The 12,990-nt window shown below is 43.3% G+C and overlaps 2 protein-coding genes across 2 annotated transcripts in view; both read left to right on the top strand.

Annotated features, from left to right (window-relative positions):
• LOC141257841 (receptor-type tyrosine-protein phosphatase eta-like) overlaps nucleotides 1-324 on the top strand; it is a 54,413-nt gene extending 54,089 nt beyond the window's left edge. The window contains exon 13 of the mRNA XM_073672854.1: nucleotides 272-324. Within this exon, the coding sequence (XP_073528955.1) occupies nucleotides 272-324 (53 nt within the window). The remainder of the gene's footprint in view (nucleotides 1-271) is intronic.
• Nucleotides 1-12,990, top strand: part of LOC141258110 (receptor-type tyrosine-protein phosphatase eta-like) — a 228,931-nt gene that overhangs the window by 98,410 nt on the left and 117,531 nt on the right. The window lies entirely within an intron of this gene.

Here is a 12,990-nt window from a genome sequence, read left to right as displayed (position 1 = left end):
CGATCTTTTGTTTGCCTGTTATTGCATTTTATTGCAGTGACCACAAAATTCTGGTGTTTAGATTTTTTTTCTCATAACGCCATTTACCGATCTGATTAATTCTTTTTTTATATTAGATTGGGCGATTCTGAAAGCGGCGATACCAAATATATATATATATTTGATTTTTTTTCTTTTACTTTGAATTCGGCGAAAGAGAAAGATTTGAACTTTTATATTTTTTTAAAAAATTTTAAAAAATGTTTCTTCTACTTTGTACTTTCTTCAATAGTCTCCATGGGAGACTACAAGCTGCGATCTTTCGATTGCCTGTGTTACACATAGCAGGGCTTCAGCGCTGGGTGACGCTCATAGCAGATCGGCTACGACAACCACAGGGGTCTCCTGCAGACTCCAGGTTGTCATGCCAACCCATCGGTGACCCGCGATCATGTGACAGGGTCGCTAATGGGCAGAGCTAATGACGCGCTTCCGGCGTGATCATGTTAAATGCCGCTGTCAGAGATTGACAGCGGCATTTAACATGTTAACAGCCACGGGTGGATCGCAGTTCCACCCGCGGCTGTTAGGGGCCCATGACAGCTGTACAGATCAGCTGTCATGTGCTCGGAAAGGTGCGGGCTCCAGTACTGAGGGTGAGACACAACATGTGCCGTTTTTGTACAGCGTATGTCGTGAAGGAGTTAAATCAAAGGTTAGCGCATTCATAAGTGCTGTGCTCCTATTGATGAGATAACTAAGCGGCTGCATAGATCTCTCTCCCTCTCTCTAATTAGATATTTTAGAAATTACCTAAATCTTAGTCCACATATTTCAGTGTTTTTAACTTGAATAAATAAACTATGAAATATTATACCCAGTAAAGTTCAATATTGTCTTATTAGGCAAAGAACTATGTAAAAGCTATTGTTGGCTAGTATTTGTATCTTTTCTGTTTCATAATAGAACCTGAAGTAGTGAAGAACCTCATGACTGGGATCATCACCACCACTTCTATATCTCTGAGCTGGGAGAAACCAGATGGAAATGCAAGCTCTTATGAAATCCAGATTCTGGGAGATCCAACTTTCAATAAAACCGTGACTTCAATATCTGATATAATTGAAGGCCTGACTCCGGGGAATTATTATACATTACTGGTCACTGCTGTTGTTGGGGAGAATAATGTGAGGGGAAGCAGTCCAGTAATATCTGTATACACAAGTGAGTATTTCTTAGCAGTTGTCACCGGTTATTCCCACTAGGCCGCAAGTCTTTTCCGGACAAAGTCAATCAAATCAAGTTTAGCTTCTCCCACCCCAACCAGTCCCCTCCAAACCTGAGATCCTAAACCCAACTCCTAGTACCGTAGGTGAACAGTGGAAGTGACAGCCCTGTTCACTTGTGTAGCTCCTCTGCTTCCACTGGCGTGACTCTCCTGGCGCAGCCTTCTCCCAGGTACTCTTTGCTTGGCCGTTGGAGGCAGTCTCTTAAGCCTTGGGTAGGGGGATCCAGACCTCGTCTGTTGGCGGGCGTCGTCGGGTCCTGCGAACTCACTAAGCACCACAAACAGGTCCCGACTCTCCTCAGCAGGTGCAACACTCGAGCAACCTCTGTGGGGAATCCGGAGTTCATCCACCGGTGTCTGGTTGTTATGTGTAGCAGGCCTCCGGCTCAGGCTTGCCATGCTGGGCTTCTCAGCATGTCGGGAGCACGTCTGCTCCTCTCTGCAGCTTGGTGCCAATTCTGCCTCAGGCTTAGTGCTCTCGACTTTTCAGGAAATCCTTCCTTGAAGACATCTGACCAGGTCTAGCATCTAAATCTGCTCCCCCTTCAACTTTCCTAACACAACTTGGTTCCATTTGATTGTGTCTGACCAGCAGATGGCAATCTCTCCTCATCTTTGACACATTCTGCAAGAATTCTCCTGAAGGCTTTTTTTCTTTTACTACACTAGCACAACCCTTACTGCTTCTTCTATTACTTAGCGATAAAGCCCTGCCCAACTGTACTGTACAGAAGGAGTTTAAAAAGGTACTTACTGACTCCTTAAATATTATGTAAAGACTTTTATAAATCATATGATATGGTGTCAGATTCATTTGATTTTGACATCTAAATCTGAAAAAAGTACAGCTGAAAATCAATTAATTGCATTAAAAGCAATAGCTACAATATTTACCAATTAACAATATTATCTTAGTCGATATTTCTCTGTGTTTTTACCTTTTTGATAAGTAAACTATGAATATTGTAGCTAGAAAAAATTCAATATTTGTCTTATCAGGGGGTGGACTTTGGGACTATCTAAACCTTTTTTTGGATAATATTTATTTTTCAGACCATAAGATGCACTTTTTAGTGAGATAACATTTTGCTAAAATGTATGCGTGTCTGATAGTCCACAGTAAGTAAAGTCAGCAGTACCCGACCTCTCTGACTGCTTCATGCCACAGCTCTTTTACGTTTTTGCGCTTTTGTTTTTTGCTCCCCTTCTTCCCAGAGCCATAACTTTTTTATTTTTCCGTCAATATGGCCATGTTATGGCTTGTTTTTTGCAAGACAAGTTGTCCTTTTAAACGGCACCATTGGTTTTACCATATCGTGTATTGGAAAATTAAAACAAAATACCAAGTGCGGTGAAATTGCAAGAAAAAGTGCAATTCCACAATTATTTTTTTTTTTTTACTATGTTCACTAAATGCTAACCTGCTAAACTGACCTGCCATTATGATTCCCCAGGTCATTACGAGTTCGAAGATACCAACCATGCATGGGTTCTTTTTTATTGAGTGGTGAAAAAAAAAATCCAAAGTTTGTTAAAAAAAAAAAAAAAAAAAATGGCGCCATTTTTAAAGACCTGTTGAGTCTCCATTTTTGGGGATCTTGGGCTTGGTGAGGGATTTTCTTTCGGCGCCGAGCTGACGTTTTTATTGATAACATTTTGGTGTAGATACAATCTTTTGTTTGCCTGTTATTGCATTTTATTGCAGTGACTACAAAATTTTGGCATTTAGATTTTTCTTCTCATAACGCCATTTACCGATCAGATTAATTCTTTTTTTATATTAGATCGGGCGATTCTGAAAGCGGCGATACCAAATATGTATATATTTGATTTTTTTTGTTTGAATTTGAATTGGGCGAAAAAGAAAGATTTGAACTTTTATATTTTTTAAAAAAAATGTAAAAAATGTTTCTTCTACTTTGTACTTTCTTCAATAGTCTCCATGGGAGACTACAAGCTGCGATCTTTCGATTGCCTGTGTTACACATAGCAGGGCTTCAGCGCTGGGTGGCGCTCATAGCAGATCGACTACGACAACCACAGGGGTCTCCTGCAGACTCCAGGTTGTCATGCCAACCCATCAGTGACCCGCGATCATGTGACAGAGTCGCTAATGGGCAGAGCTAATGACGCGCTTCCGGCGTGATCATGTTAAATGCCGCTGTCAGAGTTTGACAGCGGCATTTAACATGTTAACAGCCGCGGGTGGATCGCAGTTCCACCCGCGGCTGTTAGGGGCCCATGACAGCTGTACAGGTTAGCGCATTCATAAGTGCTGTGCTCCTATTGCTGAGATAACTAAGCGGCTGCATAGTTCTCTCTCTCCCTCTCTCTAATTAGATATTTTAGAAATTACCTAAATCTTAGTCAACATATTTCAGTGTTTTTAATTTGAATAAATAAACTATGAAATATTATACCCAGTAAAGTTCAGTATTGTCTTATTAGGCAAAGAACTATGTAAAAGCTATTGTTGGCTAGTATTTATATCTTTTCTGTTTCATAATAGACCCCGAAGTTGTAAAGAACCTGATGACGGGGATCATCACCACCACTTCTATATCTCTGAGCTGGGAGAAACCAGATGGAAATACAAGCTCTTATGGAATCCAGATTCTGGGAGATCCAACTTTCAATAAAACCGTGACTACAACTTCTGATACAATTGGAGGCCTGACACCGGGGAATTATTACATATTCCTGGTCTCCGCTATTGTTGGGGAAAAAAATGTGACCGGAAACAGTTTGGTAATATCAATGTATGCAAGTGAGTATTTCTTATATTTAGATTTTCAAATGTAATATTTTTTCAAATTATTAAATACATTTTACCTATAAAATAACTCAATCCTAGTAAAAAGCAACAACAAGAATATTTAGAAACTAATTATATCTTAGTTGATACATTTAGGTATTTTTACCTTGGATAAGTAAACTACAAAATTATATACACAGAAAAAATGCAATATCGTCTTATGAGACTCAGAACTATATACAAGCTTTCGTTGGATAGTATTTATATATTTTTTGTTTTATACCAGAGCCTGAATTAGTGAAGAACCTGATGACCGGGATCATCACCACCACTTCTATATCTCTGAGCTGGGAGAAACCAGATGGAAATGCAAGCTCTTATGAAATCCAGATTCTGGGAGATCCAACGTTCAATAAAACCGTGACTTCTACTTCTGATACAATTGAAGGCCTGACACCGGGAAATTATTACACATTTCTGGTCACTGCTGTTGTTGGGGACAATAATGTGAGCGGAAGCAGTTTGGTAATATCTGTGTATATAAGTGAGTATTTCATACATTCAGATATTCAAATTTTATGTATTTAAAAAAATGAATATTGTTTAAAACTAAAATGTATCATGGGCTACTAAATCAGAAGTTTAAGTTTAGTCAATTTGTAAATTTTACTTACAAAGACCTTTAGAGCTTTCTATTTTGTTACAACAGCGATATTGTTTGGCACATTTTAAATAGCTTCTCAAAAACGGATAATTAACAATCATAGCATGTTTAAAGGGCTTTTGGTTTTGAACAATTCTGCTTGTAAAAAGTGTTTGGAAACATGGTAAAAGTGTTCTATTCCCTTGTAGTGGTAACATAGGTAAATGTTGAATGACATTGTGTACACTACAGTTAAAGGGTTACTTTTGCGATGTATAATAAGATAAGTCTTCCTCTTATAGAGACTCTCTTTATAATCTGCCAGGGGTGGACATACCATTAGTGTAACCTGTGCAGCTGCACAGAGGCCAAAGAGATAAGGGGCCCCACTTCCATTTCAAAATCAGCAAGCACCTTCTGCCACAGACACATTATTGGACTGTAAAGGGCCCATATTCTGTTCTTACACAGAAGCCCCTTTCTATTGATGCTGTTCCTGTAGACAGGAGATGAGGTTTACTCACAATTAGAGATGAGCGTTGTTCTACTCGAACTGTTCGCCAATCTCAAATTTGAGCTGTTTTGGGCAGTGTTCGAGCCGTTCGGCGAACACGAACAATTTGAGAAAAATTCGGCTGTTCGAGGTTATGTTCGATAACTGTTCGTGCACCAAAATCATAACTGGATTTTTTCTCAGTAATGATGAAAATTAATGTTAATACGCAGTTTGAGTGTACAGCGGGGTGGGGGGAGGGGCAGGGGATGGATCTCTGCAGGAACAATGAAGATCTCCATTTTTTTTTTCTCTTTCCCGCATTTACAGTGGGGAGGTGCAATCTATCAGCCTATCAGCAGAGCACACACGGAGCGAAGTGCTTTTTTTCACACAAGCAAGGGCATGTGTCATTGGCAGTGTATGTCACATGTCCTTGCCCTATAAGACCAAGCCATTTTCCCCCTCGCCACCATTTTCTCACTGCTGCAGCTGCGTGTTAGACGGCACCGCTGTTGCTGTGTGCGCTATACCTTGTTAATTTCAAGCCAATTTTCGCACAAATCTACAGATAGCTTGGGAGTAGGGAATAGTTGTGATTGCAGTCCTTTTAAGGACTAGGTTACAGCATTTCCTACGACTTTTATCAGGCAGGTCTGTGCTCTTAAATAGATAGATTGTGGGAGTAAAGACTAATTGTAATTGGAGTCCTTTTCAGGACTAGGTTACATCAGTTCCTATCAGTTTTTGCCAGGCAGGTCTGTGCCAGTGCTGTGCAAGTTTTTTTCACAGCATTTGGCTGAATCTAGCAAAGCTAATCCTTTTTGGCCTATTGCAGAGTGTGTTAGTCAGTGGAGTAGCCTATCTGTGTTGCAAGATATACCACCTGTGTATAGAATACCAATTTTTTTACTGCACCTAGTGAAGTAAAATCTTTTGGGCATAGCATCATTCTATTAGTCCATCTATACTGACCTCCATCAGGTTGCAAATTGAATATAATTTTTTTCTGCATCTAGCTCTGAAAAAATATTGGGCTTCTAGCTGTGTGTGGGACTTGTTGTATTAGTCCATCTATACTGACCTCCATCAGGTTGCAAACTGCATATATTTTTTTCTTCATCTACCTCTGAAAAAATATTGGGCTTCTAGCTGTGTGTGGGACTTGTTCTATTAATCCATCTATACAGACCTCCATCAGGTTGCAAACTGAATATATTTTTTTCTGCATCTACCTCTGAAAAAATATTGGGCTTCTAGCTGTGTGTGGGACTTGTTGTATTAGTCCATCTATACAGACCTCCACCAGGTTGCAAACTGAATATATTTTTTTCTGCATCTACCTCTGAAAAAATATTGGGCTTCTAGCTGTGTGTGGGACTTGTTGTATTAGTCCATCTATACTGACCTCCATCAGGTTGCAAACTGAATATATTTTTTTCTGCATCTACCTCTGAAAAAATATTGGGCTTCTAGCTGTGTGTGGGACTTGTTCTATTAATCCATCTATACAGACCTCCATCAGGTTGCAAACTGAATATATTTTTTTTCTGCATCTACCTCTGAAAAAATATTTGGCCTTCTAGCAGTGTGTGGGACTTTCTCTATTAGTCCATCTATACTGACCTCCATCAGGTTGCAAATTAAAAATAATTTTTATCTGCATCTAGCTCTGAAAAAATATTTGGCCTTCTAGCAGTGTGTGGGACTTTCTCTATTAGTCCATCTATACTGACCTCCATCAGGTTGCAAATTAAAAATAATTTTTATCTGCATCTAGCTCTGAAAAAATATTTGGCCTTCTAGCAGTGTGTGGGACTTTCTCTATTAGTCCATCTGTACTGACCTCCATCAGGTTGCAAATTGAATATAATTTTTTTCTGCATCTAACCCAGCCAATAGTTTTGGCCTAATACCACAGTTTGGCCACTCAGCTCTGCTCGGTTCCCATCCATTGTTTTTTTGTGCAAACAACTCCAGAGTTGTTAATTAGTTAACCACCAAAATGAGTGGAAAAAGGCCTGCTGCTGGTGGAAAGGGGAATAGGCGTGTTGGGAAGGGGAAAAAAGGTTGTGTCCGTGGGGTAGGTGTTAAAGCAACAGTAACATCTGCAGAAGAAAGACCATCTTCCAGCCAAACTAAAATGTCTACTTCTTTTAGCGGACAATGTGATAAGATCCCTTTCTTACGGCCACGCCAATCGCTACAAATTCCAGATGAGGCACAAAAACAGCAGGTGCTTCAACGGATATCAAGTGCTCCTTTAAGTGGGCTCTCCTCCACATCAACTTCAACATCACAAATACTCCAGTCCTCAAAGGTGTCACCCCAATCACACTTGCTTCCTCACAGCTCCCAAATCTCCAGCTGCCCGTCTGAGTATGAGGTAGAACAGATGGTTGAGTCGGCAGAGCTGTTTACTCATACTATAGCCTGGGAATCAGAGGTCGACTCCAGCGCTTCTGTGAATCCAGACGAGGAAATGATCTGCACTGATGCCCAGAATCTTTATGAGTCGGATCCAGGACCAGACGCAGAAGGTTCTGACCATAATGTAGACCCTCATTCCCAAACTGTAACTCCTGTTGGTGGAGACAATGAGGAAGACGATGATAAGACTCAAATACCTGATTGGAGCGACAACTTTAGTTTTTTGTCAGGGCAGGAACAGGTTGGCTCTGAGGACGACGGGTGTGATAACGCACAGGGTGATGATGATGAGGTTGGAGATCCCACTTACTGTCAACCCACAGTCAGCCAAGAGATGAGGTCAGCAGAGGAGGTGGAGGAAGATGCTAGTGACGACGAGGTCAGGTTGCGCCTTCCTGGACAGAGACGTAGTACTGGAAGCACGTCAACAACTGCATCCTCAAACACAACTCTGCCTCTCACCACAAGTCGTGGTGGCTCTTCAGGTCGCATGGGTGCTAAGCCTTGCATAGCCTGGGCATTTTTTCAGATCGATAAAGATGACCCAACTCGTGTTATCTGTAACATTTGTCAGCAAAAGCTAAGTAGAGGCCAAAAAATATATAGTTTGAGTACTTCATGCATGAACCGGCACATGGACATGAAGCATAAGTTGCAGTGGGAAGCTCAGTGTGCTACAATGCGGCCTAGCCGGCTGGGCCAACCACCGTCTGCCATATCTTGTGCATCCACGGCCTCTTCATCCTCTGTGACTGGGGGGACAGCAGTCACACCTGTTTTGGGGTGCAGACCTGCCACCTCTTTACCCGCAACAGCCAGCGTGATTGGCAGGTCATCATTTTCTTTGGAGGTGGTAACACCAGCTGGTGTTGAGCGCTGTCCGACATCGATAGCACCACCTTTGGGTCAAGGCAACCTAACATGTCCGCCTGCATCTTCCTCACAGACCGGCAGTTTGCCGGGGACACCCTTTTCAACCCCGTCTAAGCACAATAGCCAGCCCTCGGTCCCTCAGATGTGGACAAGTAAAAGACCATTTCCTCCTAGCCATGAGAAAGCTAAGAGGTTGAATTTCACCATCTGCAAGTTCTTGGCTACAGAAATGCTGCCTTTCCGCCTGGTGGACACAGAGGATTTTCGAGACCTTATGTCTGTCGCAGTGCCCCAGTACCAGATGTCCAGTTGGCACTACTTCTCAAAGAAAGGTGTGCCTGCGCTCCACCAGCATGTCGCACACAACATCACCGCTTCTTTGAGAAACTCTGTGTGTGACAGGGTGCATTTCACCACAGACACTTGGACGAGTAGGCATGGACAGGGGCGTTACATGTCGCTGACTGGGCACTGGGTAACTATGGTGACAGCAGGACAAGGGGCTGCTGTCCAAGTCTTGCCGTCCCCACGAGTTGTGCGTCAATCCTCTTTATGTCAAAGTTCCTCCACTGCTTCTGCCTCCTCAACCTCCTCTCGGTCTTCCACCTGCACCCAAAGCCTGTCTGGTCATGCCACAAGCTTTCTAACTGCGCAGAAGGGATCCTGCACACCTCCTTACTATGCTGGCAGTAGGGCTCAACGTCATCAGGCGGTTTTTACATTGAAATGTCTGGGAAATGTGAGTCACACAGCTGAGGAGTTGTGGTCAGCTCTGGAGAACCAATTTCATGAATGGTTGTCTCCACTGGACCTGAAACCAGGGAAGGCCGTGTGCGACAATGCTGCAAACCTGGGTGCGGCCCTTCGCCGGGGCAATGTCACACACGTGCCTTGCATGGCTCACGTGTTGAACCTGGTTGTCCAGCAATTTTTAGCCCACTATCCCAGACTAGATGGCCTTCTGCAGAGGGCACGGTCGCTGTGTGCTCACTTTCGCCGTTCGCATCCTGCAGCTCAGCGACTTACATCTCTACAGAAGTCGTTGGGCCTGCCACTTCACCGGCTAAAATGCGATGTGCCTACCCGGTGGAATTCAACTCTGCACATGTTGCAGCGACTGTGGCAGCACCGACAAGCCCTGGTGCAATACGTTCTGATGTATAGCCTGGGCCAACGAGATCCAGAGGTGGGGCAAATCACGCTGGAGGAGTGGTCTCAGATCAGGGACCTATGCACCCTTCTGCACAGTTTTGAAATGGTGACGAAGATGTTTAGTGCTGACGATGCCATTATCAGCATGACTATTCCGGTGATTTACATGCTGGAGCACATGTTAAACAGAATTCGGAGTCAGGTGGTGGCACAAGAGGAGGTGGAGGAAGTAGAGGAGGAGGAGTTGTATGCGGAAGGGCTAACATCTGCAAGGTCCAGACGGTCGGCAGCACCAAGGCGGCAGGCATGTGAGGGTGGGGGAGATGGTTTTACCAGGGCGCATGGTAGCAGCCAAACTAGTGAGGAAGGTGCAGGAGCCCAGGAAGAAGTGGAGGACGAACTGATGGAAGACTCATCAGATGAGGGAGACCTTGATCACATTTCTGTTGTGCGAGGTTGGGGGGAGAGGACAGAGGAAGGAAGCATGATTGTTACCTCGCCACCAACACAACAGGGACTTGGTGCTCCTGGATGCGCAACACACATGAGTGCCTTCTTGCTGCACTACCTGCAACATGACCCTCGAATTGTGAGAATTAGAAATAATCCTGACTACTGGGTTGCCACACTGTTAGATCCCCGGTACAAAAGTAAATTTGCAGAAATTATTCCTGCCATAGAAAGGGATGCACGCATGCAGGAGTATCAGCAGAGACTGTTCCAGAATCTTACATGTGCTTTTCCACAAAATACCAGTGGTGCACGTAGTGAATCTCACAGTTCCAACTTGCCAACCGTGGGACCGTCAAGTGTTCAGCACTCAAACCGTAACAGAACCACAGTATCTGCTGGTAACATCAATTTTGCGGAATCATTTCACCACTTTTTTAGCCCATCCTTTGCAAGGCCACAGGAGACAAGAAGTCTGACACATAGTCAACGCCTAGAGACGATGGTACAGGAGTATCTCCAAGTAAACATTGAAGCCACGACTGTGTCACTGGACCCTTGCTCTTTTTGGACTTCCAATCTGGATAAATGGCCGGAGCTAGCCACTTACGCCTTGGAGATCTTGTCATGCCCCGCAGCCAGCGTTCTGTCTGAACGTGTGTTCAGCGCTGCTGGTGGTGTGCTGACAGATAAGCGCACGTGGCTCTCCACTGATAATGTAGACAGACTCACGTTCATAAAGATGAACAAATCATGGATCCGAAACGACTTTTCTACCCCTGTGTCATCCTGGGGAGAGTAAAAGCTTGATGATTGGTTAAAATCACCCTACCAACCATTTTAAGCTTTCAAATTACTAATCATGTTTATCTGTATCTTGACTGGAAAATAATTTGGGCTTTGTAGCAGTGTGCAGCACTGATCCTATTAGGCCATCTATACTAAAGCTTCACCAGATTTAAAATTAATAATAATTTTTAGCTGCATCTAGCCCGGAAAATAATTTTGGGGCTCCGAGATGCGCAAGACACATAAGTGCCTTCTTGCTGCACTACCTGCAGCATGACCCTCATATTGTCAGAATTCAAAGTAATCATGACTACTGGGTTGCCACACTCTTAGATCCCCCAAACTTTTCGATCAACCTTTTCATTTTAATAAAGACCAAAAAAATGGTCATTTTTGAAATTATAAGCATTAGCAGGTTGTTAGAAACTGAAATCAAACAGTTTTCAACTCAAAACTTTATTCTAGGTGATGTTACATTTTCACATAGGATCCCTTGTTCGAAAGAAGCTTCTGAACTCTCTCGTCCATTGAATTTGTCAGGTTTTGGATGGTTTCTGCTTCAATTGTTTTGCATGAGGACAGAATACCCTCCCAGAGCTGTTGCTTAGATGTGAACTGCCTCCCGCCATCATAGACACTCCTTTTAATGATGCTCCAAAGGTTCTGAATGGGGTAGAGGTCAGGGGAGCATGGGGGTCACACCATAAGTTTGTCCCCTTTTATGCCCATATCAGCCAGAGATGCAGATGTTTTATGTGCAGCATGAGATGGTGCATTATCATGCAGAAAAATGATCTTGCTGTGAAATACACGGTTCTTCTTCTTGAACCATGGCAGGAAGTGCTGTTTGAGAAAATCCACATACATTATGGAGTTCATCTTTAGCGCCTTCAGGGATCCTAAAGGGGCCGACAATCTCTCTCCCCATGATTCCAGCCCAAAACATTACTCCACCTCCTCCTTGTTGGCGCTGTAGCCGTGTTTGCGTGGGGTGTCCATCAACCAGCCATCCTCCACTCCATCCATCTGGACCATCGAGCGCTGCACGGCACTCATCCGTGAACAAAACAGTTTTGAAATCAGTCTTCATGTAATGTTTGGCCCACTGGAGCCGTTTCTGCTTGTGTGAAGTGGATAGAGGAGGTCGACAGGATGGCGTATGCACAGCTGCAAACCTCTGAAGGACCCTGCATCTTGTTGTTCGGGGGACGTTGGAGGCACAAGCAGCTTCAAAAACTTGTCTGCTGCTATGACAAGGCTTTTTTGCCGCTGCTCTTTCAACCTGACGTAATTGCCTGTAGGAAAGAGTCCTCAATTTGCCCTTATCAGCACGCACACGTGTGTACTGTGAATCAGCTACATACTTCTTGATTGCCAAGACACTTCTTCCTGATCATCGCACAATGTTGATTGTAGTCATGCCTTGACCTAAACACTCCACAATTTGTTGCTTCTCAGCAGCCGACACATCCTTTTTCTTTCCCATTTTGGCAGAAAATGTAGGCTGCTTAATAATGTGAGACAGCCTTCTTAAGTAGTCTTGCCTTTCATTGGACACACCTGCCAAACTAATTAGCACAGGTGTCTGCAATTGCTTACAGTGATATAAAGAGCCCTGACACACATCACCGTCAATGAGTTTAACTGACAAACAAACAAATTCTTCCCTTATCACTCCTAAACACTTTTTGCATAATAATTTGGAACACAGTGTACATGTGCTTTTCCACAAAACACCAGTGGTTCACGTAGTGAATCTTACAGTTCTAACTTGCCAACCGTGGTCTGTATGGAGTTGTTCAATAAAGGGCCCAAAATTAAGATAACATAGATGGGAGAGGTCTCTATGAATAGGAATTCCTAAGTATTTGATACCCTGTGAGGGCTAGGCAAAGGGAAAGTTGAACTGGATGGAATCCTATATGGATTTGGGGAGGGAGACATCGAGGGCCTCAGACTTCGCTGCATTGATTTTAAAATTTGACCATGTAACAAAGTGATCTATTTCAGCCATAACAGCATGGATGGATATATGTGATTGAGTGATATATACTAGGACATCATCAGCAAATAGAGAGCACTTGTACTCGGTGCCTCCCACCTCAATCCACCTAATATTGGGGTTATGGCGAATTGAT

The sequence above is a fragment of the Phyllobates terribilis genome, unplaced genomic scaffold, assembly GCF_046119375.1.
Source record: "Phyllobates terribilis strain yellow unplaced genomic scaffold, ASM4611937v1 Scaffold_3__8_contigs__length_932513732, whole genome shotgun sequence".
NCBI classification, from domain to species: Eukaryota; Metazoa; Chordata; class Amphibia; order Anura; family Dendrobatidae; genus Phyllobates; species Phyllobates terribilis.
Note: the sequence above shows the minus strand (reverse complement) of the source record. Positions and strands in the feature narration are given on the sequence as shown.